The sequence below is a fragment of the Microtus pennsylvanicus genome, chromosome 3, assembly GCF_037038515.1.
Source record: "Microtus pennsylvanicus isolate mMicPen1 chromosome 3, mMicPen1.hap1, whole genome shotgun sequence".
NCBI lineage: Eukaryota > Metazoa > Chordata > Mammalia > Rodentia > Cricetidae > Microtus > Microtus pennsylvanicus.
The window spans coordinates 62,021,119-62,034,512 of NC_134581.1; the positions used below are offsets into that span (position 1 = coordinate 62,021,119).

General features: G+C 45.5%; 1 protein-coding gene across 1 annotated transcript in view; it reads left to right on the plus strand.

The window, feature by feature from the left end:
- Positions 1-7,979: 7,979 nt before the first annotated feature.
- Rec114 (REC114 meiotic recombination protein) overlaps positions 7,980-13,394 on the plus strand; it is an 89,515-nt gene continuing 84,100 nt past the window's right edge. Inside the window, exon 1 of the mRNA XM_075967772.1 lies at positions 7,980-8,135. Within this exon, the coding sequence (XP_075823887.1) occupies positions 7,980-8,135 (156 nt within the window). The remainder of the gene's footprint in view (positions 8,136-13,394) is intronic.

Genomic DNA, 13,394 nt, shown 5'->3' on the forward strand with positions numbered 1-13,394 from the left:
TGACCTCCCAGCTTCCTCCAGTCCTAACCTAACATCTGCTGCAGGTGTGCCTTCGCTGGCTGCCTGCTGAATTATTCAAATTATCTCAACGATGAAGCTCAGAAGGCTCTTGCTGAGTCACTGTTCAACATAAGGATTTTCTTCATGATGGTTTCATCTGTCTCTGATCTCACTGTCCCTGTCTACAGAGGTGGGTAAAATGATTTCTCCGGGGAAGGAAAGAGCATGGAATAAGCGATGCATTAAATTGGAATAACTTTCTAGAGGGGTCTACATTCCTCGGTTTGGCAGTGTGGTTGCAGGTGTCACAGTTAGAAATGTCCCAAATGGAACGACATCCAGGATAAGATTTTTAAGATGTTAAATTTCGACTTTCCCGTTTGCTCTACTACTTCTGGGTATTGGAAAGGAAAGGAGTTTTCCCCAGGTTTGCCCTTTGTTAGTGCAAAGTGTCTTAAATCATCCATTTCTTCCATATTCATATCTACAGCCCTTCACTAAGAGGAAAACCATGCCAGGAACTCTGATTCCAATATGAACAAAACAGTCCATTTCAAGGTGTGGGTTTGTAGTTTTCTGTAGGGTTTGTTTTCAGCTCCTCTTTGCGAAGCATGCTCCCAGATTTACCAGCTGGCAAACATGTTTCTAACCAACCTGTTATTCTCGGGGCTTTAGTGAATGGGAGACGTCAGTCTTGATCTCTTTCCATGTTGTGCCAATGAGCAGCAGCCTGAGAACAAGTCGGTATTGTCGGTGTCACACTGAAGTCCCCTCAATTACCTGCAACAGGATGGCTGGCTTTTGCCGATGAAGGACAGCGTAGAAATGAACATAATTGCTTTCTAACTGTGAACGTGAAGTTCCACAGGAGCATCCCCTTCACACACAGCTGCCAGGGCTCTGACATTATGGAGACACATCATCTGGCTATATTGATGAGAACAGGGATGTTCTGGAAAACACCCGCTGCCATGGACAGTGCCCTGCTCTTCTCAGAGACTCTGTGTGTTGCAGCCGAGGGACTCAGCAGGCAGAGCAAAAGTGCACATATCTGTCATCCTGCAGTGCCAGGGACCTGAGGACACTGAAGGCATCTTTGCCTTTGCCAACTTAATATCCTAGGGAGAAGGGATGTCTAGAGTTCCTGGTCTGTTTTGAGAAGGACATGATCAGATTCTAAAACTATTTCTCCTTCCTCCCTTCCTTCCTTTTTATATTTTTAATTGATTTTTATTGAGCTCTACATTTTTCTCTGCACTCTTCCCTGCCTCTCCCCTCCCCTTCAATCCTCTTCCAAGATCCCCATGCTCCCAATTTACTCAGGAGATCTTGTCTTTTTCTACTTCCCATGTAGATTAGATCCATGTATGTCTCTCTTAGAGCCCTCATTATTGTCTAGGTTCTCTGGGATTGTGATTTGTAGGCTGATTTTCTTTGCTGTATGTTTAAAAACCACATTGATAATTGTCTTTCTGGGTCTAGGCTACCTCACTCAAAATGATGTTTTCTAGCTCCATCCATTCTCCTGCAAATTTCAAGATGTGATTATTTATTTATTTATTTGCTGTGTAGTACTCCATTGTGTAAATGTACCACATTTTCCTTATCCATTCTTTGGTCAAGGGACATTTAGGTTGTTTCCAGGTTCCAACTATGACAAACAATGCTGCTATGAACATAGTTGAGCACATGTCCTTGTGGCATGGTTGAGCATCCTTTGGATGTATACCCAAAAGTGGTATTGCTGGGTCTTGAGGAAGGTCATTTCCTAATTTTCTGAGTAATCACCATACTGATATCCAAAGGGGCTGTACCAGCTTGCATTCCCACCAGCAATGCAGGAGTGTTCCCTTTACCCCACAACCTATCCAGCATAAGTTGTCATCAGTGTTTTTGATCTTGGCCATTCTTTTTTTTTTTTAATCTTTTTTTTATTGAGAAAATGAGAGAGAAAAGAAACAAGTTTCCACCTCCTCCCAGCCTCCCATTTCCCTCCCCCTCCTCCCACCCTTCTCCCCCTCCCCCCACCCTTCTCCCCCTCCCCCCACTCCTTTCCCCCTCCCTCTCCAGTCCAAAGAGCAGTCAGGGTTCCCTGCCCTGTGGTAAGTCCTAGGTCCTCCCCCCTCCGTCCATATCTAGGAAGGTGAACATCCAAACTGGCTAGGCTCCCACAAAGCCAGCACATTACGTAGGATCAAAACCCCTGGCCATTCTTATTGGTGTAAAATGGAATCTCAGAGTTGTTTTGATTTGCATTTCTCTGATGGCTAAGGATGTTGAGCATTTCCTAAAGTGTCTTTCAGTCATTTTAGATTCCTCTGTTGAGAGTTCTCTGTTTAGGTCTGTACCCCATTTTTTATTGGATTATTTATTTTTTTGATGATCAATGTCTTGAGTTCAGTGCTCCCGGGGTTTGCTCTGCTCCCATGGCGTTTGCTGTTTCAGGCCTGCTCTGGTCTAGGTTGCTGGCTCAGACCTGTTTCTGTAAATGTCCCTGGTCTGGATCTGCTCCTGCGGAGGTTTCTGGCTCTCTGATTTTTCTCCCTTGGAGGTCCCAGACTTGGGTATGCCCAGACCTGCAGAGGACCTGGCTCAGGTCTACTCCCTCAGAGGTCTCAGATTCACGCCCAGACCCACAGGAGTCCTGGCTCAGGTCTACTCCCTCAAAGGTCTCAGATTCACGCCTGGCCAGCAGCAGTCTCTGGCTCTGGCCCACTCACTCAGCAGTTGTTCCCCTGTACCTGCTGCTGTGGAGTTCAATGTCCCAGGTCTGCTCTGGCCCAGGTCGCCAGCTCAGTCCTGCCTCCACAAATGTCCCCAGTCTGGATCCCCTCCCGCTCCCATGGAGCTTGCTGTCTCAGGCCTGCTCCTGTAGAGTTCGGCAGATCCAGGCCCACTCTTCCCTTTTTCCTTTCTTTTGTAAGGTCTTGCGTATAGGCTTGACTTCAAATTCACCATGTAATCAAATATAACCTTAGCCTCTACCTCCTGAGTGTTGAAATTACAGCCTGTGCCACCATGTCCACTCAACTTTTGCAGGGCTAGGGCTTCAACCTAAGGCTTCAAGCATGCTAGGCAAGCACTCCACTAAACCCACATGCATTCCTCTACAAACAGTTTTGCAGTACAGCTTGGACAATCATGCCAACTTCTCAAGCAACCAGCACCTCTCTGTAGCAAATATCACCTGCAAAATAGTTGCACACAGAAAGGATTGAAAACAGTGTTTAATGAAATAAATACTTTTTTTCTTTATATCTGTGGGATTTATTTTTTCCTGTCTGGTAACCATCTCAGAAGAGGAGGTACTGTAGAGAGCTAGCCTCCAAAGTCAAATAATCATTCTCTTCATCAGAGTAGCTGTGACCTTCTGCAGGCAGCCCTGGAAATGGGGCCTGTAGATTGCTGAGATCCCCTCATAAGAGGAGGAGCAGGATGGGATATTAGACTCTCACCTGCTATCTCAGACACTTCCCTTCTGCACCTCCCAGATAACTGCTGGTAATTCTGCTCTGATGGCTCATGGTCCCATGGACTGGGAGTGTGGGGATGCTAGAATCCACAGATTGTGAAAAGGTAAAGAATGGGGCTCCATCCATTCAGCTGTGGGAAATTTTCATCCATCATGGGCTGGGACTTTTCAGTGGTGTGGATGCTTTGGGAATCACCCACATCTCTGTAAATAGCCCCTCATCCATGCTCTGCAAGAAGATACAATAAAATCATTGGTTTACCAACTCAAACTCTAGTCTGTCAATGGTGCCCTGTCTGGGGGGTGGAGGTTATGTGTTTATTACACCGGAATGAGTTTGTCCAGCAGGGTGATGTGTTAGCTAACAGTCACCTGTCACTCAGTACTTTAGGTCAGAAATTCTGCTGTTACTTAGGCATGGGAGGGTCTTTGGATTGAGAATGATGCCCCCTCTCCTGGATAGCTCTTGTACCATCCGTTTTCTACAGTCGTCTTAAAACTAAATCTAAGGTTCTTTCGGTCTTGTTTGTTGCCATCTTAGTTTGTTTCAGAAGCAGATCCTGGGACAAGGATTCAAGTACAAATAATTTATTTTGGAGATGATCCTAGGAAACACTGAGAAGGAGGGAAGAAGGGAATTAGACATAAAAGAATCGTTCCCAGCTGGAGCTGAATCCCACTAGGGAATGCTGGGAAACAGCATTACACAAATCTCAGCATTATCCCACCCAAGGAGAGAGGAGGAAAAGAGACAAATGGATTCTTGGGACATAATCAATAACTTATTACTCTCTAAAAGTCGAAGCACATCTTGTTCCCACAACACACAGGATGTGCCTGCCCCTTACTCTTCATCCCTCTTTTATCCTCTTATCTCAAGGACAAACGCTCTAGGTGTGGGCACTTGTTCATCCCAAAGATGAGCCAGTCTATCTACATGAGAAATGAATCATTTCTTGGGGGGTGGTATGTATGTGTGTGGGCAGACTTGTGTGGGGGAACATGTATACTGAGGTGTGATGTTGATGACGGTTGTCTTCCTCAATCATCCTTCACTGTATGTTTAGAGATCACTAGGATAATGGCAGCATATTCTGGAAAATATACTTGTGTGAGGCATTCATAAAAACAAAAACAAATAAAACCCAGTGGAAAACTGGGTTCAGGTGAAGATAGTCACAGCACGGGCTAGGCATGTAGGTCTGCGGTAGATGCTTCCCTAGCGTGTGTGAGGCCCTGGCTTCAATCCCCACAGCCCTGGAATCATTTTTTTTAAAGGTAAACTGTGAGTTACTTATACAATGGAATGCTGTTTGGTACTAAAAAAGAGTAAGTTGTTGATAGAAAGCCTAAAAATGAAATTACAAAGAACAAAAGAAGCAGATCTAAGTCAGGGGGCTTGGAAATGTGTGTCTGTAATACCAACGTTTGGGAGGTGGGGGTAGTAGGAGCAGAAGGAGTTCAAGGTCATCTTTGGTAGAGGTCACCCTGGGCTTCATGAGCTCCTGTCTCAAAAAAGAAAAGAAAATGGTAGTTACAGTGGGTTCACCATCTTTCATGTCTGTGGAGTCCAGGGGGAGGAACGCCAAGCTATAGTGATAAAATAGACCAAACCAGTTGTTTATGTTGTGAGGTGGACATTAACTGGGAAGAGGAAGGAATGTAAGGATCTCAGACATGTTTCATGTCTTATTTTGGGTAGTTCCATGAATGTACACAGGTGCTGAAACTCACCTAGTCGGCTGGGTGTGGTGGTGCACCCCTTTAATCCCAGCACTCAGGAAACAGACGCGCAGGGGGGGGGGGGATCTGTGAGAGTTTCAGGCTAGTCTGGTCTACATAGGGCGTTCCATGTCAGGCAGGGCTACATAGTGACTCCCCATCTCAAAAATAAAAACAAACAGCACAAAACACAAACTTCCATTGTACTTTAATAAACATTTCACTTGTATCTTTAGAAAAGAAGACACGTAGCTGTTAAGGAGATGCAACGGTTTGCTCGATGGGCTGACCCCCCCCCCCCCACACACACACACTAGTGCAAGCCTTAGAAGAAGGTAGACGCCTAGTGGGTTTTACTCTCTACAGTGCTTAGGCCACCTGGGTGTTCAAGGAATTCTCATTAATAGTGTAAGTTTGTGCAAGCTCCCATGCATCAGGCTATGGCTTCATCGTCTATCTCCCTCTGCAGACATGACCTGCTCTTGGCAGATGCTGATGGCCCCAGAATCTGGATGCAGGTGTATTGTCTAGGAAGGGAGCTTGCAGGTGGGAACTCAGCAGGACTCTGGGTGTCCTTGGGCACTGACAGGGTCCCAACTGTGAGCGCCATCTGTTCTCTGAAGGGTGTCTGACAGCAGCCGCAACCCCAGCCTGGAAGGTGAGTGCCCCAGAGACCCAATGTCAGGCTCCTGTTCCCATCCTCCCTGCCTGTAGCCGGCCCATGGAAAGTCACTTTAACCCTGGAAGCAGAAAGGATCAACACATGTATCATTTCACAGTTTGCCAAGTATTTCCTCCCATATGCTCCTATTTCATCTTGCCGTGATCCCGTAAGGCTGCTGTTTAATGGCCCTCCTTTATAGAGAGGTTGAGTGATTTCCCCAAGGTCACACAGCTGACAAGCCGTAGACCCGAGATTCAAACCCAGCTTTTGACTTTTTGCTACGACATTAAGCACAGTACAGCTGTGTCATTTCAGGACCTTCGGAAGCCGTTTCTGAAACCTGACCCTTTCAGTGAGCTTTACTGGGTGAATGAAATGGTACATAGCAAATTCCCCTTGACTTTAATCCAATTTATCTCATCCCCCCCCCCCGCCCCAAAATTAATCTGCCTGGACCACCTCTAAGGTAGCATCACTTGCTTATGCAATTTTCCCACACTCCTGACCGCCTGCCAAGGAAGGCCCACACTGCTTTGGCCCACAAAGCTGCCCCCTCCACCCCACCATGGGAGGCCAGGTTCTGCATCATTCCTTAGGAAACTTTAGTGCTTCCAGCTCTAAGTCAAATGCCACCGCCGCTGCTCCCTCTCGGTAGACTTGTGACATCATGACACAGTATTTCCTGTTAGTTACGCCCATCAAGCTCCTGAGTGACCCAGCCTTATAAATACTTAAATTCTTTGTGAATGGATTGACACAATGGGAGCCGTTGTGGAACCCACCCTTTGGAGGCTTTGCTGTTCGCCCGGCACATGACCTTAGATGAATGACTGTCTGCACCTTGCTCCATTCTTCCTTGTTAGATCCTGAGGGCCCAGAGGCTAGGTGTGCATCCTAAAAACGGAGAACCGTTTCTGTAACCGGGTGTGCTGACTAGCAGAGTTTTTTGCACATTGTAGCTAGTTGGTGTGTTGCACTGAACAAACGACTACCTTCCCAACCATTCTCTAGACATTTGCTGTGCAATTTAAAACCTGTTTGCATGGAGCCAGGTTTGATGGCTCCTAGCTATAACCCCAACACGCAGGGGGCTGAAGCAGGCTCACCACACATTTGAGACCGCTTTAGGCTACAACAGAATGAGAACCTGTCTCAAAACAGAAAGAAAACAAAACTCAACTTTAAAAACGATAACGTTTTCAGTTTATTTTTACTGTGTGTTTGGTTAACGTAGTCTCCGTTCTCTGTATCCATTGTCCTGGCTTGACCCAGATTGTATAAACACGTACGTTCTTCTTGAGTGGAGCAGACATATGAAGAGGCTCCTGGGCCTATAGTCCTGCTTTAGCAGCGCCGTTCACCGGTTTTGTCCATAGATAACGTAATGTCTGCTCTCCGGACCTTATTTTGCCACCATCAGTTCTCTGGGGTTGGGGGTAGCGGTCGGGTAAAAAAAAATCCCTGTTGTGTTTCTGTAACTCAACACAAGGTTGTCGGGAGGATAAATGAACTAACAGACGTGGGCATGTTTTGCCGGCTATAAATCACCCAGAAACGTCATTTGCTTGCAGTTTGATGGAGGCACACCTTTTGCTGCCTGGCTGCTCCTCTCTTCAGGTGAAGAAAGGAGGGGATATGTCCAGGGGCACAGGATGGTGAGGGAGTAGCGATGGTTCCTGAATGGTTGTGGTGGATTTGAGGTTCGGATGTGAAGAGGTGCATGATCTGAGAGACTGCTGTGAGGACGGAGACACCCTAAATAGCCTCATCCCAGGGTTTAGTGGTCAGGAAGTCTGCCAGTTTGGGAAATTCTCAAGGCTCAGTCAGGGCTGATGAATGATGAGGTGGGCTGCCTTGAGGGAGGTGAAGTCTCCCAATGCTGGCGCTGAAATCTCCCAAATTGTAGGCATAACAGTCTCACTTCCAGGCAGTCTCTCTTGGGTACCCAACGTCAAAACAAAAACCAAAGTAAACAAGCAAACAAAAACCAGTGAAGACCACACTTCCGGTAAAGGCATCCTCCTCTTTCGGGTGGGTCTTGAGCTTCCGCGCTTCCTGATTGGCCAGCCGATAGTCGTGAGGCGTCACGTGGAGGCGGGCTTTCCAGGACCCTGGGCAGGCATGGCTGAGGCGGGAAATGTCCGCTCGGGCCTCGGCCTCCCAGGAGAAGTCTCCCAGTGGCCTCTGAAGCGCTATGGCCGCTTCATGCTCTTGGACACCCGAGAGTCACCTGGGCCTAGCTCGGAAGGTGCTGCAGCATCCTCGCCCTCATGGAAGGTGAGGCCAGAGAGTGGAAAGGACTTCCTCTGTTAGAGCCCCAGGGAAGGAGGGAGGACCCTGGCCAGCAGGCACCTAGGGCCAGTGCCCCACCCTCCCACCCCTATGAGGACTGGAGGGGGTGATTGCTAACCTAGCAAACTTTTGTCTGAGTAGGAATAGGAGGCGTAGTTGTGGTTGATTTCATTCTCAAACTAATATGCAAAGGTGAGATAAACATTCACAGTCAGCAAATTCTGATTGGACATGGGTTGTATGCTAGACACTGTTCAGTTTGCTAGGGACTTAGCATGGAGCAAGGCCTAAATGGTCCCTTCCCTCATGCATGGTTTTGTTTACATTTTTACAGTGCTTGGTAATCTTAAGTGCCCCATCCCTAAGCTGTGTGTCTTGACTCGTTGGACCTGGTTTTCTGAGAACATAGTACTTACCCAGATAACGATGTAAATTGTGGCAGGGATAACTACGCCCTCCGTGGCTCAGTCGTCATGCTCTTTGGTAGTCAAGCATCTCCACAAGACTAAAGTTAGAGTCTAGCTGTTTGCATTTTGGTGCCGAGCATGTGCCTTACCCATTGAGCTACACTGCTAGCCCCTGAAGTCCAGCTTTGGTGCTGAGTCTCCATGTTCTGGATTAAGATTACTTGGCTTCTCTGAATCTCATTTATACACTACAGAAAAATATATATACAGAAATAATATCTTGGGGTCATGTTGAAATTAGTAGAGACAAAACAGGAATAAAAATAGTCTTACTTCATAAGGCATTGTGCACATATACTGAGGTGTTTGGTTTTGGATCGCCCTTGGTTAGATAAAAGAGACATATATATTCCAGGTGGAAGGTATGACATGGGAAAGGTGCCACACCTGAGAAAACCTTAGATCTTAGCAGCTCTAACATGCAGAGAGAAGCCAAAAGGTTGGCGCCTAGGGAACCAAGGGAATGATAGTGGTGTCCGTGTCTGGAGAGGAGGCTAGGTGTCTCGTGACTATTATCTTAGAACCCACAGGGAAGCCACAGGAAGGGGTTCAATCATTTTCTCCTTTGACAAATCACTCTGTCTTTGTAGATGGAATTAGAGGACAATATCGGTGAATTCAGGAAGACAGGAGCTAATGCCACCTCAGGCCTGCAGGAAGAGGGGGGTGAGAGCAGAGATGGGAAACAGGACGTAGACTTTGGAGGATAGAAATGAAAGGGCTTGGGGGCTGGAGAGATGGCTCAGAGGTTAAGAGCATTGCCTGTTCTTCCAAAGGTCCTGAGTTCAATTCCCAGCAACCACATGGTGGCTCACAACCATCTGTAATGAGGTCTGGTGCCCTCTTATGGCCAGCAGGCATACACACAGACAGAATATTGTATACATAATAAATAAATATTAAAAAAAAAGAAATGAAAGGGCTTGGCGACTGATTGAATGTGAGCAGCGAGGGTAAAGGGGTTTGGTTTCTGGCAGAAGCAACAAGAGGGGAATGGGATGCACTGGAGGGGAAGCAGGAGGATCTAAGACTTCAGGTTTGCACATGTTGAGTGTCGTGGGCTCGATGGATGCCAGCTGTATTCAGTTCTGGTCTCAGAAGTCAGCCATGGGCACCATGGGTGCCAGCTGTACTCAGTTCTGGCCTCAGAAGGCGGATCTGGGCTGGGTATGTGACGGTGTGAGTTAGCATCATGGAGGTGATACAGTCCCGAGGTTCGAAGAGATCCCAGGATCTGTTTCCATGTTAGTGCAACAGCTGCCGGTCAGATAGAAGTGTCAGAGCCTCACAGAGAGACCAGGGCTGGAGAGTTTCAAATTGCCTAGGAGAATGAGGAGCGTTCTCTCAGGAGGGAGAGAATGCATGTTAAGTTTGCGAAATGATGCTGTCAGGTAAAATTGTATTTAGTCACCTGAAGGGTTGTTCATGGCCAAAGAGGCGTTTGAGTGGGTGAAGGGAGCAGAAGCCAGCCAGAAGTGGATTGAAAAGCGACTGATAGGTGAATAAATAGAGCCAAGTGCACAGTTTTGAGAGCTTTGGCTGGGGATATGAATAGAAATGGGGCATTGTGAATTATTCATGACTTGCTGAAATATTAGAGTAAACGGTACTCTAAAACTGGAAATCAATATATTTAGGCCCATTTAAAAAAAATCATTAAACACCTTGTTGTGCTCTTGTGGAACTCTGTATCCTAAAAGAAGATGTAGGCCAAAAATGCAAAATGGAGTGAGGAGGAGTTCAATGCAAGTGTGACGGATCTATAATTGGATCTTATAAAAGGCCAGGGATGCTGGAGGACATATTTAACTTCCAGGACTGCTTCCGTAGGCTCCTCGATAATTTCTCCTAGCAACTCTTTAATCCCTTTCAATCCTTTTCTCCGTGTTGGGTGCACTGGCTCCGATTCAGCCAGGTAACTCTTATACTGCAACCCAGAGCATGGCCATTTTGACCATTTTAAGGTGTCAACAGTTGTTACAGTTTTTACCTTCTCTTTGCAAAGCTCTTCATAATTGCTTATAAGGAACAGCACTTTTCAGCCGTGCTCAAATGTTTGACATAACACCGTGGCCATAGTGACAAGAGATGAAGTCAGCGTGTGCAGGGATTTTGAAAACTGGACCTTTGTACCTTGCTTTGACTCTGTGCCCAGCCATCCTGCCCGCTGTGATCAGTTTCAACTTAGTCTGTCATATCTTTCTTTTAAATGAAAGAGGAGCAAGATTTGTTCTATTTTATAGGCACTGTGACTATTGTATAATAATAATACTGTACTCTCCAAATCCATGTGAATTTCTTTTTAAAACATGTGGTACCTACAATAAAACTATGTGTTAGGTGATACACAGAAATTTACTATAATAAAATCATTCTAGGAGGTTTTTTTTCAAATGGAATGTTTTAAATTCCAACTATGGATAAACCCATTTTGATTTTTTTTTTTATTTTATGGAGCAACTCTGTTCTCTTGATCCCATGTGTTGTTAGTCAGCTTCAAAGAGGATGCTCATCACAGTAGCCACGTGCTGACAAAACTGTCTACCTAGGAGGGAGAGGAATAGTGCAGGACTTCTCAGACTACAAGTCCCAGTTGAGAAGTAAGGTCAAGGTAGAGGAGACTTAAAGTTTGTGGTATACGGAGGAAGTCTGCCATGCTGACTCCATTTACTTCTCCGGATTGTTATTGCAGGGCACACAATTTAGCAGCAAATCAACTTTTTTGTAACAGTGAACAAAACAAAACAAAATAAAACCCCCAAACCCACCACAGTTTACAGCTTTGCTACTCAGGCATCAGTGTTCATATTCGTCCTGGAGGGATTTTATTAAGATGCAAATTGTGACTCCATCAGAATAGAGTGTTGTGGGGAATGAGACCTGTCGTCACAGCGAGCTCACGGGCACGGGCACGGGCACGGGCACGGCCACGAGCTTCCGGGCACTGCTGTTGCTTTGAGAGGGAGGGACTTGCAAGACCTTGAGTGGAGTGAGCAGCCTTGGAGTGCAATTAATAAACTGAATATATAAAAGTATGACTAAGATTCAAAATGGGTATGCAAATATTTTATTAATGGGGTTAATATTTAAGCCACATGTCATCATCTAAGCAAATGAAATACAAACTTGATCTTGATTTTTGTCCCAGCCTTTCTGACAGAAAATTATCATCACAGATTGGTCCATTTTTATAATTTGCTCTGTTAATTTGAGAATTTTGAAAGGTAATGTTAATTGCAGATTGCTGTTCAATTAAAGTTTTACCATGTTTTTCAGATTCTCAGTATTTCCTAGACACGCCTTAATGGGTTGAACCTGACAACTTCTTAGGTTATTTTTTCAAAGAAAAAAAAATAAGTGATCCTTTCATTTTTGTAGGAGAACCTTAAAATAATTGCCCTACTTAGAAACTAAGAGATGGAATACGAAGTTTGTACTTGAGATGAACTTTTAATGTGCGTTCCATGTAGAGTGTGTTTCGAGGCCGCTTGCTGTGCTCCCTGCCACATGGTAAACCCTTAGTGATGTTTGTCTGAACGTGTGGCTGGCCTGGAACTTATGTAGACCAGACTGCCTTGAACCCACAAGAGATCTGCCTGTCTCTGCCTCCCAAGTGCTGGGATCAAAGGCGTGAGCCTGTGCCTGTCTCTTACTACAGTCCCAAGCCAATATTGTTTTCAGATGAATCCGCTGAAACCGAAGGACATTCTGTGGCTTTTCTAAGCATTTAGGAAGAAGTTGGGAGTAATTCAGACTCTAGTTTTTTTGTCTGTAAAGCTTGTGCTTTTAATTAAGGTGTTGCTCGCCTTAGAAATGTTTTTATTATTTCAGGGGTTTTCAAAGTAGCGTGTAAGGTGAACACGATTAAGTTGATTTTTGTTAAGGACAACTTAAGAGTCAGTAAAATTTCGAGAAAATTGCTTTAAAGTAATAGCAAAATAGCAGTGTTTCTTTGTATATTGGGTGATTTTTTTTTGTAGGTTCTTATTGTTGTGAATTTTAAGTTGTTACATCCAGGGAAAATTTCGTGTTCCTATAAATACTCCAGCAACATCCTCCCCCCTCCACCCGCCCCACGGGATAAGTTACTTAGAAACAGTTGCATTCTTTCGAGTCTGTTTTTAAACCATGTGAAGGTCAGCAGAGCACTTGGTTTAGGACTAACCCTCACCGACTCCTGAAGGAAAATTCTTGAGGGAACGCTACCCATTGGCCCATAAATGAAGCGTCTTTGCTCTCGCTGCTGAGCAGTAGGCAATGCTCAGTGCTCTGTATGACTCTAGGCAGTGCTTCCTTAAATACTTGGAGGTGGCTTTTCCCCAGCCGTGTGTGCTAAGCAGAGCTGTGCTGTGGACTGTGTCCACTCTAGCTGTGCGCTGGTGTTCTCTCCCATGCATTCCTGCCTCTCTGGTCTCCTTGGCCATACAGCTCCATCTCTTAAAACTCAGGGAGATCTCCCCAGATCCTGCCTGGGCTTGTGGATTTTTTTTTGTTTTGTTTGTTTTTTATTTTTGTTTTTGCACTTCACCATGGAAATTCTCCAGGCAGTGAGAGACATTACTGACATCTGTATGGCCCTTTATAATTTGCCTTTTTCTGTCTTCTTCCTACTTATATTTTACAGCTCTTTGCGGACCATGGTAGGAGAGCTCACTTCATTTCTTGTAATTTCTCAGAAATCCTATCCTTCATTTCCTGTACCCAATAACTTGAAATTTTACTCTGCATTTTTGTCGTTTTAGGCAGGAGAGTAAATTTGACCCCTGTTACTTCATGC